Source organism: Pelodiscus sinensis, chromosome 7 (genome assembly GCF_052426305.1).
Source record: "Pelodiscus sinensis isolate ZL-2025 chromosome 7, ASM5242630v1, whole genome shotgun sequence".
NCBI lineage: Eukaryota > Metazoa > Chordata > Testudines > Trionychidae > Pelodiscus > Pelodiscus sinensis.
In genome coordinates this window covers 51,466,809-51,479,772 of record NC_143058.1, presented here as the reverse complement: position 1 = coordinate 51,479,772, position 12,964 = coordinate 51,466,809, and the positions used below count along the sequence as shown (strand labels likewise).

The window sequence follows — 12,964 nt, the reverse complement described above, 5'->3', positions numbered from 1 at the left end:
ATCACTGGACCATGTCTTCTCCTCATGATACCCTTCTTTTACCCTACAAAAGTGACCCTAGAGCTGGTATTGGAGATTCCTCTTGCAAAGATACCTACCCAACGATTGTTCAAATGGCGATGGGCCATCCATCCACAACTGGGCCAGTATTAATTGAATAAGCCACATTAGCTATCTTGGTGACCATCTTCCCAAGTGTCCTATAGCAGATCTCTCTCCTGTAGATTCTGGAAGAGGAGGAGATCAGGGTCAGCGGTTGTATTGCAACCTAAACTGCTGACACCAGATCCATACATTGGCGCCGTAGGGAGCTGAGTGTAGCAGAATAACAGCAGCACTTCCTGTCTCTACCAAAGGAATCATTCTTATCACTCGTTGAAACAGTTAAACCAACCCTTGCTTAGTTGGTTGACTATTTTAGTGCTTTTCATGATCTCTTATTCTGCATCACAGGGACTCTAAACATTGAAATAGTCGTACAGGAGAAATCCTATAAGCTCCTATAAATATGCTGACCATACCCCCCTCCCAGTCCATAGGATGGTTCACTCTCCCCATTAATGAGAGAATACTGGAGCCAGTCACGTGCCTCTGGCAAACATCAGCCACTATTTAACCCATGTTTGAACAGGTGTTGAAGTTATCTGGGGCCTCTGAAAACTAAGTAGTCTTACTCCAACCCAAACCTGGGCAGTTTGGTACTTGCAGCAGCATTATGAGAAGTCAAAATTTGGCAAAAAGCCTGCCCTGTGGACAAGAAATCCAAAAAGTTTAGACCTGTTTGAGTGTAAAAGTTAGTTACCGGCCTCACTGCAACTCCGAATGGCAAACTATCAGAATGGTTTGCCAAATATAGCGGTCTTTGGTAGCCGTTTTGCCCTATTCCATCAGGCTAGGTGTAATGTCTTGATGCTGGATGTTGTCACCTCTCCCATTCACTTGTACACCCGTCCCACTACTCATCTCTTAATACAGTCCCTCTTACCAATGCTTTGCAGCCTTTTTTACAGCTCCCGTGCAGAGTAAGACAGAAGGTGGTTGTACTCTTAGGGTGTGTCTAGACTACACGCCTACCTCATTTCACTGGCTGTTTCCATACACACACCGCTTCTGTACTTTTTAGCCCATACTCTCTGTTTGTTGTACAGCTTGATACTATCTCACAATCTACATTCACCTCCCCCCAAACATCCTGAAATCATCTGACTTGCTAAGGGAAGAGGGAAGGAAGGGGAAGGATATCATCTCATTGCAAAAAGTATCTCAGCAGTGGTTTTACAGGAGCACTCTATGCTCTGCTTTGTCACTATTCCTTTAGTCCAGAAACTTTGCCCCAGTGTTGCTGTCATACTGTGCCTTCAACAGGAAATAATGGCAAGACCTTAATATGAACATTTTCTTGTAAAGGGTTGTGGGTTCTAAATATTAAAAAAAATCGGGTGGAGATGGAGACAGGGATTTACTCTAATCTTCGATATTTTTAAAAAGCCTGGGTCATATATATAGTTGTACATTTTAAATGACATTGAGCTGAAGAGTTTATTTTAGATATAAGAGTCTTTAATATTAAACTACTGTCCTTATTCTGTTATGTTCTTACAGGCTTACACCAGTGTGTCTAAAGCTTCACTTAGCCTTGCAGACCACAGAGAGCTTGGAAAGATGATGAACACAATTATTTTCCACACAAAAATGGTAGATTCCTTGGTGGAGATGTTGGTGGAAACATCTGATCTTTCTATATTTTGGTATGTAATTAATCCGAGTCTAGAAGTTTGCTTTATAATGTTGTTTATTTTATGCCCCTTACATTTGCAGTTTTTAAGCAGCATATCATCTAGGATGACACAGCGATGGGAGAGTGGGTGATTGTTACTGGTTTTGTGTTTACAGTGACTTTGTCCAGCAGTGATTTTGTGTGTGTGTGTGTGTGTGTGTGTGTGTGTGTGTGTGTGTGTGTGTTTCTCTCATTGAAAATATATATAGCAGGGATACGCCTGATTCATTCACAGTATGTAATCCATGGTTATCCATCATTTGCCTGGCTGAACTGGAGTTGGTCCTTCAACATGGAAGTTGATAAGGCAATAACTTTGCTTTTTATTTACTTATTTACAGTATACAGTGCATGTATCATAAGGATCCTGGCTAATGAATACATTAAACTATATAAAACTCATTAATCAGTGTCAGCAAAAATAAAAACACTCTCCCACCTCAGAGTAAGCTGTTTAAAGAGAATCCTTTGTATAGAACAGCATTATATAAGTTGGAAAAGGCTTTTCATCAGCTGCAGATTGTAAAATATATTTCACCATATAGTAATTGAGCGTTAGAACTTCTTGGGAGCCAAATAGAAGACTGTAAACACTTTACAATCCTGCCTTCACAGTGTCCACTTCAGAACACAATTTTACCCTTTAGGTCTACTTGGAGGAGGAGAATAAATCTGGTTTGTGGTGCACAGGAGTAGGGGAAAACAAGAAATCTTTTCAGGCATGCTTTTTGTCCATTTTTTTGTAAAGAATAAATTGGATCAGGTGTCCAAAACTTGGACTTGAACTGCTGTTTCAAACTTATATATGATTTAGAAATGCTTTTATTACCAAAGTGTTAATTAGAAATACCCATGTGGACAGAGGGAGCCAGCAGTCGATAGGATTAATCGATAAGCCCAGCCCTAGGTGCCTTTGCCACATCGCACCTTAACTTGCAGTATAAGTATACCCTGAGTGTATCACTATCAGACAGGTTTTCCAATCCTTTAATCGTTGTCATGGCTCATGTCTGAATCTTCTCTAGTATTTCAACATTCTTCTAAATTGTGGACAGTGGAACTGGGCATAGTATTATTGTAGAACTTACACCAGTGCCAATTATGGAAGTAATATAACCTCTCTAGTTCAACCCAGTTTTTATCCAGTTAATGCAGCTGAGGATCACAGTACACATGAGTCTTTCTGGCCTTAGGACTACACTGGGAGCTCTTGTTGCGCTGATTATCTACTATGATGCTCATTATCAGAGAGGTAGCCATGTTAGTCTGAATCTACATAAACAAAGATAAGTCCTGTGGCACCTTATAGACTAACCGATTTATTGGAGCATAAGCTTTCGTGGGCAAAGATCCACTTCGTGCATCTGACAAAGTGGGTTTTTTCCCATGAAAGCTTATGCTCCAATAAATCTGTTAGTCTATAAGGTGCCTCAGGACTTTTCTATGATGGCCATGTCTTTTTCAGAGTCACTGTTTCCCAAGGTAACATCCCCCCCATACTGTAAACATGATCAGGAAGATAGCACCAGGCCAAGAGCTTGAAACAGCCCTGCTTGTTGATTTGCCATTTAAAGTTACACTTTGAGTTCTCCCTGTTAACCAGGTTTTATTCTGTTTAACATGTGATGTTGATTTTTTGTGTATCTGTTATTAATCTAAACGTTTTATCAAGTCAAATAATAGAAGTCTAAGTATATTATGTCAACCCTATTTTATCAATCAAATTTGTAATCTCTTAAATTTAGGTTGACAAATTTTGTTTTCCATAAACTCATGTTGATTGGCACTTGTGCATGCTTGCTTCTCCTAAATTAAAAAATCCTCCTCCTTTAATTATTTGAGACTTGTTAGCTCTCTGTTTTGGTTGTGCTGTCAATGCTTTAATCTAGTTAGCATGGGTAACAGTAACAGTATAATAACATGTCATGTGTTGGAGACAGACTAGCAACAAGAGTTAGGTACCCAAGTCTGTGAAGGTTTTGGCTTCTAGAAGCCGAAACCACCATGTCTACAATGCTGTTATCACCAGAGCTAGCCAGGTAGCACCTTTCTCTTGCAATATGGACACGACTATGGAATTCCCCATGTTGGATGCAACACTTTTTGAGGTCTAAAACTGTCATCTATAACTTAGAAATTTCCAGGACATTTTAGCCTGAGATGCATATTTCACCCATATTAAAGACCTCGATGATGCAGCGTTTATTCTTATACATTACACATAGGTATGTTAAGCATCCTATTCTGTTGTTTTGCAGTTTGTAGCAGGCACCAACTATTACCTAGTCTTGTGCTACATTTGTTAGTGCAGAGTTATTCAAGATCCTTTGCTTCCAAGTTATCAGTGACTCAAACAGGTTGTGCCATTTTTTACCATGATATTCCCCTCTCCTTTTGCCCACATAGACCTTCCTAAATAACTTATAACAATTCGTTATTAATATTCCAGTCTTGCAGATTTTTTCCACCAGGTTTCATTAGTAGTAATTAGATTGCCTTCATGCTCATAGATGGAAAAGCTCCTCATTTGCGCTAAATTAATGCTTATTTATTCTCTTTTTAACCATTCCCTTTTAAGTTTAATGTCCCGAAGAACATATTAGACTGATATTATGCACTTTTGAATCAATTTATTAACAAGGACATTTATTTGATGGAATATGCTTACATTAATGCAACAATAAAAACTAAACAAGAACCTCTGTGGTGGAAATAAAATAATTTCAGTCAGTTCTACAAACTATAGGGAAAGTTGTATCAATTTTGATGGTTATATGTAGTAGGGTTGATCACAATCAACGTAGCGCTTTCAAATGGATTAAAAACTGGCTAGCTGATCTCAAAATGAATGGCAACATTTGAACAGGTGTTTCTAATGGGGTGTCTCAGGAATCACTTCTTGGCCCTGGCACTAGTTAATACTTTAGCTCTGACCTGGGAGAAAACAAAATCAGTACAGATAGTTTTCAGATTATACATATCAGGGAGTGTAAATGAAGAGCTCACTTATAGAGGGATCGAGATTGCTTGGTAAATTGGAACTAAGCAAGTTTTAGTGTGGCCAAATAGGGGGGGTTGTACATCTAGGACCACCCACCCCACCCCTGACACACACAAGCTGTTAGGAGCTTTACAAATTATAGTGTTTCATAGTGAGAAATACAAACTGAATACATAGCTGTTAAGCATTGCAATGACATTTCTGTTGACTAAATGTGTGTACATGCTCACTCTTACCTGTCAGAAGAACTGTGTTTTCTTAGAAATCTACCTGTAATCATTAGACATCTTAGAGGGGTAACTGTGTTAGTCTCTAACTAAGAAAAAAAAAAACCTTAAAAAAACAACAGAACTGACCAGAAAATATATAGATAGTATCTTGAGCTTTCATAGGCACAACCCACTTCTTCAGATGACAAATATAGAGCAAGAGGCACAGAGGTTGAATTATAAAGCAGGAGAAGAGGGGAGAGGGGAAGGGGAAAAACATTTAATCGACAAGGTTTGGTTTTTTTTACCCTTCCTCCTCTCCCCTCTTTTTCTGCTTTATAATTCAACCTCTGTGCCTCTTGCTCCATACTTGTCATCTGAAGAAGTGGGTTTTGGGTTAGTCTCTTAAGGTACTACAGTGCTTCAGAACTATTTGTTGTTTGTTTAAGGGTTTTTTGTAACCTATAGAGGTAATCTGAAGACAGTGTTACAATGTTCACAGTATTGTTTGCCAAAATGTATCTGTTATATTAGATTAATATTAAATTTTAACTTCTGTTTCCCAACAGTTTTTATAGTCGTGCTTTTGAGAAGATGTTTCAGCAGTGCTTGGAGCTGCCCTCTCAGTCGAGATATTCTATTGCATTTCCACTGCTTTGCACTCATTTTATGAGCTGCACCCATGAGCTGTGTCCAGAGGAGGTAATTTCTAAATACTACTTTGTATGTGTTCTTGTGTGATTTTAATTAACTATGCTGCCTGCTTTAAAATATTTTCAGCTAATTACCAGTTAAACTACACTACGCTGGTGCATCACTGGACTGCTGCATCCTTTATGCCATTACCTTAGTTTATAGAAATTATTATTCAGACTGTGAATAAAGCAAAATATAGCAACGTTGATCAAAGGTTAGTTTATTAATAATTAGCAGCTGTTAGTTCTTCACTCATAGATCTTAATCCACTTCACCAAGGTGTTATAAGTGTGGTTATTGCTATTTCAAAGAGAAAGAAACATGGGCCTAGTCTACACTGGGAGTTCAGCTCAAACTTAGCCGCATTAGGTCAATTTTCTAAATGAGTCCACACCAGCAACCCTGTTCGATTGATTTTAAGGGCCATTAAAGTCTTATTTCTGTACTCCTGCTTTCATGAGGAGTTACGCTTAAATGTGCCCTTGCATGGTTGCCTTTGCATTAATACAGACGCAGCACTGTGAAAGTCAACATTCTTGGCCTCTGGGAGGTGTCCCACAGTGTCCCACGATGACTGCTATGGCCAGGACTTTCAACTCTACTGCTTTCCAGGTGAACAGGAACAACCCTGGGAAAGTTTGAATTTCATTTCCTGAATGGCCAGCATGGTGAGCAGACCTCACCTGAGCAGAACACCTGTCCATGAGTTCCCACCGTTGCAGATAAGCACCAGCTTGGAGCATGCAGGAGATCCTGGACTTCAATTGTTGTATGAGGAGAGGGATCTCTCGCACTACTTGCAGAACTGCAAACCAGCAAAAGAAACACAGACATCTATGCAAAGATCACAAAGGGCATGAAGGAGAGAGGCTACCCCAGGAATGTCCAGCAGTGTGAAGTGAAAATAAAGGAGCTGAGGCAGTCATACCAAAATAAGAGGCAAATGGATTATCTGGATCTTCATTGCAAACATGCCATTTCTAAGAGCATCTGCATATGATCCTTCAGGAGGACCTGACCAGCTTCCCTAGCAAGTCTGTGGATTCTTCCCCAGACACTCCCTTAGGCAGCCTCGGGTAGCAATGTGGAAGACCGTGTGGAGGAGGAGGAGGAGAATGGTCAGCAGGTGAGCAGAGCAACTGATGTCACTGACAGCCAGGACCTGTTTATAAGCTTGGGTGCCAATCCCTTCCTCCCTGGATATCTCAGTCAGGCACTGATCCTGGGAAGGGCACTTCTTGTGAGTTCATGTTTATCATCATGCTACAAATGGGTTAAGACAATTGGATGTTCTCTTGGGGGGAAGGGGCACTCTGCCTACAGAGCAGGGTGAAGAGGTGTCCTCAGAACAGCTTAAGATGTCTGGAGATGAAGCGGGAATCTTCTCTGTGTATCTCCATAAAGCTCTCATAGAGGAATTATTTCATCCTTCTCAGATTTTCTGGGAAAGCCTGCCTTATTCCATCCTCCATAGTAGGACACCTTTCCACGCTAAGTCACCAGTGAGTGGTCTGGCATTATTGGAGCACAAAACATTGCAGCATAAGGTGCAGGTTTCTGGCTACATTCAGTCAGCATCTCTGTGTGATTCAGAGAAGACTGATATCGTGCATGGCAACCTGGATAAATCAGAGGAAGCTTTTAGCTGACACCTCTGCACTAAATCTCTATTTGTTCATCCCCAATGAAGCATGGCTTGAGCCCCTGCCCTCCCACCACGCCAGGACCCCTTACCTCCTCCTGGCCACCAGTTCATGTGGGAAGTGAAGTTGCACTCTCCCAGCAAATGAGAGGTGCCGAACACACAGTCATTGTGTGAGCCCCTGTGGGTGGGAAGGGAGCCAAAAGGCAGCCTCATATGCACCTCCCATGGATGCATCATGAAGCAAAAGACTGTCCTCACAATTATTATCATGCACCTCCTCCAAAGCACCCGCCTTAGAGTCCTTTTCTGCCCTTGCTGTATTCCCTAAATAAAAATGCATGATTACTGAGCAATGGTCTATTGCTTGTGTTGAAGGGGGGAGGGGTTCACAGGCAAGCACTCTGAATGCAGGGATACCTCACTGAGAGTAACATACATGACTCTCCAAACTGGCCATTCATAAAATTGTGTTTCAAAGCCTGTCGGGTCTGCACTGCCTCTTGCTGTGTTTTCCTTATTGACCTGCTCAAGTGCAGTGGCTAGGTGCTGTGCTTTGGCCCCCCTCCCTGAGAGATCCATTTCCCTCATACTCTCATAAATATGATGGAGTATGCTACAGGCTATGACCACAATGGGAATATTGCATTCGATAAGATCTAATATAATCAGTTTACCAGAATCACTGTCCTCTGTAGCAGAAGTTTATTAGTAGCTTTGGCTACTTGGATCACAACAGCGCCCATTGTAGATTCCCCACTCCCTTTTGATTCCCAACTGACTGGCAGCTGTCTGGCACTGTAAGCTTCCACAGGGCAATTGCCACACATTTCTCCATTGTTAGAGTGGGTCTCATTCTGGTATTCTTGTGCTTCAGGGTGAGTGAAAGCAATTCTCATACTTCCATGAAAGTGGAAGTTTCCATGCCTACGGAAGTTTTGCAGCCATGGCTGATCATCCCATACCTGCATCACAGTGAGGTCCCACAAGTCTCTGCTTGTCTCATGACACCAGCACTAGCATTCCACTGTGTCCAAAAACTCGAATGCCAACAGTATTTGCCAGTTGCTCAACTCAAGTGTTTCGCAGAAGAGTATGTTCATAGCCTCCCAAGATTCATCCTCATTCCAGCATACTCTGGACATACTTCAGCATTACGCACACCATGGTTATTATCATTATCCTACTGCTTTGCTCAACGGGATCTGCAGTGGGTTCCATGCTTATGCTGCTATGGCGTCTGCACAGATAACCAAGGGAAAAAAGGGTGTGAAATGACTGTTCTCAGAGGGTGAGGGAGGAAACAAGTGCATTATGGGATACTGATGACGTATTCAGAACCACCTGCTGTACAGTTTTGGTCCCAGCATGTACTGGGAGCATAACCCAGAATGCAAAGGGGTGCAGGCACTGTGGGATAGCTACCCACAGTGATTCGCTCTCAAAGTTGATGGTAACCACCCTACTGGGGACATGCTACTTCAAACTACATCGAATTCTTGCACACAGTTGGGACATGCACTTTTGACTTTACAAAATCAAAGGCACAGGAGTTAAATGACTTTCCTCAAGTTGCTGAGTGGGTTAATGGTATACAGGCAGTCCCCGGGTTACATGGATCCGACTTACATTGGATCCCTACTTACAAACGGGATGAGGCAACCCCACACTAGCTGCTTCCCCCCAGCAGACTAGGGAGACGTGAAGCTAGTGCCCCCCTCCCCAGCAGACCAGGGAGACGCGGAGTGGCTTTTCTCAGCAGACACCTCAGCTTGAGAATAAAGGACTGAGGGAAGTGAGGTGTGGGAGAATAAAACTGAGCTCTGGAGAAATGTTTGGCTAGAGTTTCCCCTACAATATGTACCAGTTCCGACTTACATACAAATTCAACTTAAGAACAAACCTACAGTCCCTATCTTGTATGTAACCCGGGGACTGCCTGTACTTTAGAGTAATACACAGATCTCTCCACTACTAATTCAGTGCCCTATCAGCTTGTGCGAAATTCTCTTCAGTTTTGGCAAAAAAATTCAAAGTTACGGATTCATTTAACAATATTTTGTTGCTATTTGTAGAGACTAGAATGGGCAAGTGAGTAGGTTAATCTGTTCCCTGCATGGTATATCATTTTTGTCTGGTTATAGATGTTAATTGCAGTCATATGTCCATTTCAGATGCAAAAACTGTTCTTGTAAGTGGTTTGTAAGTATTTAAGAACTTACGTCTATATAATGTAAAAGGAAATAAGCTGATATCTCTCTGTGTCTTACAATTATAACAGTTCATCTGAAAAGTACTTATAAGTCACTGGCTCTGAACTATAATATTGTGCAAGCATTAATTACACTTTGATCTACGTTTGGATAGAATTATAAAGAAAAGAAAGTGAATAATGCTGCTTACATAAACTGAACCTTTGTTAAAACAAGGATGATTCTCACAGAATTATCTTTTTTCATGGTATAATGAAATATATCCTTCAGTACACTCAATATAATTTAAATGACTTTGGAATTAAATGAGGGATGACTCTTCCCCTTTTTTGGTGTCAGGAGAAGGATTCCTTAGCACTGATCAGGTCTAATTTGAAAACACCTGAATGTATTAAGAGGTTTATTGAAATGTGCAAGCCATTCTTTCTTCTCTCCTCTCAGCTTTAAACAGCTGCAAACTTTATTTACATTGGAAAGCCCACAAAAAAGTTTCCAGGAAAATTTCCATTCAAGACAAGAAATGTCTTTCAGAACAATTTATAGTAACGGTAAAGAGATTCAGTAGCTGTCTCCTCTACTCTACAGTAGTTACTGTAATTTTAGCTATAGCCAGAAAATGTTGCTACAGGCTAACAAATAGCTTGAATTTAGTACAGGAATTGTACAATTTTGTCACAATTACCAGTTTGAAAAATTAATCTATTATACGGTATAATGAATGGTACTGTGTTACAAAGTAAACATTACTAGTGAAAGAAGGTTTTTCATTGAAGCATAATGGTGTAGCTATGCTGAGCAAAAGTAAAATATGCTAAATTCCTATAAGCAGTGTACAGCAGAACTGCATGGTGGATCTGTTCAGTGGCATGAGTGAAACTAAGCATACAACTACACAAGCAGAATCCCATGGCAATGAGTTTGAGAGTCTGGGTCTACAGACTTAAAGTTGCTCTACAGTGTTAAAACCAGCTGTGTATCTATTGTGGTGGGGGCTCAAGGGAGAGGTGTGAACTGAATTCATTAGTCTAAAAGTTGTGGATATTTTAAGTGTTTTCAGATATGCAGTAAGGGGTTTTTTTTATCTGTAGTTTAAAATGTGTGTTTGGGATGTATAAACACAGTAGATTAATCATTCTGCTTTAATGTGCAGCTGTTTCAAATATTTGAGCCACTATGACATCGCTGAACTCCAAACTTGTAAGGACTGTAAAAGTTCATTAGGCGTAACAAATGCTGTGAGTGGTGGTGCTTCGTTCCTTACTTCCCTAACATCCCAACAGGTCACATGACCAAAAGTAACACATCCAGGCCCACAAGACCTGAGTTCCGCTCTTCTTCTGGCTGGTACCGTTAATGTTACAAATATTATTTAGTGAGGCCTCTGAACAGCACTACCACATAGTTCAGTTTTATTATCTGCATATTACAAATGAGAAGCAGTGAGTGATTTTTCCAAGGATATCCGGCCAATCTGTGTCAATCAGAAGAGCTTCTGATGTCATTGACTAGACTGTAGCAATCTGCAAAAGGTAGGAGGAGGGAGCATATGTGCTGCTTTAAGGTATGAAGAAGGTGTTAGGAGCATTTAAATTAAAGCTTACTCTGCGCTTTGGGAATTTTGACAAAAAAAAAAAACCACAGCTCCACTGGCATTCAGAACGCTATTAGTCCATAGCGCTCTGGCATTGTTTTCAATAGCTATTGAGTGGTATATGTAACTGAAGAAATATCAGTGGATCTCACACGTTTCCACATGCTTTAATTTTGATAGTAACTTTAAGCAGTTAACAAATGATATATCAGATAAGTTTTGGATCTGTCACTGCCTGTGTGGGAATTTCATCTGTTTTTAACACACATTGGGGATTAAACACTTTGTTTAAATGCATTTTATAATGCTCCCTAGCCACCAGTTGACCTACTCCAGAGGTGTGTTATTGCTGGTATTTGTAACGATGTGTGACCTAGGCCGCTATAACCTATGGCTATATTTTAAACAGAGTATTTAATTGGGTGCTTTTGTAACCTACATGCCTAGTATGGTTCACTGTCCCATGTAGTAGCACTTAGACCACTTCCAGCAAGAGAAAAGAGCAAGGGAGCTTTACAGCCTGAGTTGAGTGCCAACTGACTTTATAGTTCAAGCTGTAGAGGCTCCTACACTAAGCTTCAGAGGTTCAAGGTTCAAATCCACCTGGTGATGGTTTCACCTTTTCTCCTGGCTTCAATAGCATTGATAATTCAGGGAGATAATTTATCATAGGCAGTATCAGAGTAAAGTTTGTCACACTTTTTTTTTTCTTTCGGTGCATCTTATGTCAGCTACTCCTGGTTTATTTTTCAGCTCTAACAGACTAGAGATGGGTTATTTCCCACCAGTCAGTAATTATTCTGGTGATTTGCACAAGACTCAAAATGCGTAAAATAAACAAAAACCTCAAAAACCTCTTTTCAGTCAGATAGGAATAAAAAATAGCAAAATGGAAGAGACATGATAATTCCAGGAAGTCCATCAGTCTCTGTTTTTCCATGTCCTTTGAAAATGTGGAATGTTTTTAGATTGTTTTTATTGTAATATTCAACCTCTGTAATATACTGACTCTCTGATATATACATGCATGCATAGGAGATACTTACATGGGAGTCACTGCCCTCCAGTGGCTAGCTGATAAAGAATATATGGGTCATGTTACTGCTACTGGTGCAGCTAGAGAATATCTCCCTTCGCTCAAGTGATGGAAGCTCCATTTTTGGAGATAAAAGACCAAGAGTTTAGTCCTAATTGCACTATCTACAGTATATAGATTTGTTGCAGGTGTATTGTAGGGTTGGCAGAAATTAGGAAACCTTATTTTTTTCTATTTTTTTCTTTTTTGATAGCGACATCATATTGGAGATCGCAGTCTTTCCTTGTGTAACATGTTTTTGGATGAAATGGCTAAGCAAGCTCGAAATCTTATCACAGATATTTGCACAGAACAGTGTACGCTGAGTGATCAGGTGAGAATTATTTTTTTGTTATAAATAGATTTTATTCATTTGAGAGTTGTGAGTAGCTTGTAGTTCAATTCCATATGTTCTGTAACTGTTGGATTTAAAATAAATATTAAACTATGATTATTCTTAAATATTGAATTAGGTCACTATTCTTACAGTGAGGGTGCTAAGAATGGATATATAGATTATCAGAGAGGTGGAACCTTGGATTTCTTCCCTTGGCTATTTTGTCAGCCTAGCCCAGGTCAAACATAATATTTTATTAAACAGAAAGTATTTTATTGACATTCTGATCCATTGGTTTTTTTTCTCATTTTGTTTGACACAATCTGAATTTTTAATTTTTTTCCTCAGAAAACAAGGATGAAAACGAGTTATTTGCCCACTATTCTCTTCAATTTATTTCTCAAGTGCTCAGCTACTCTAAGA

The 12,964-nt window shown here is 40.1% G+C and overlaps 1 protein-coding gene across 2 annotated transcripts in view; it reads left to right on the top strand.

The window, feature by feature from the left end:
- NCKAP1 (NCK associated protein 1) overlaps window positions 1-12,964 on the top strand; it is a 124,274-nt gene that overhangs the window by 73,168 nt on the left and 38,142 nt on the right. For both annotated transcript variants that reach the window (XM_089779788.1, XM_075933759.2), the window contains 3 exons: window positions 1,603-1,748; window positions 5,557-5,689; window positions 12,419-12,538. In XM_089779788.1, coding sequence (XP_089635914.1) covers window positions 1,603-1,748; window positions 5,557-5,689; window positions 12,419-12,538 — 399 coding nt within the window. The remainder of the gene's footprint in view (window positions 1-1,602; window positions 1,749-5,556; window positions 5,690-12,418; window positions 12,539-12,964) is intronic.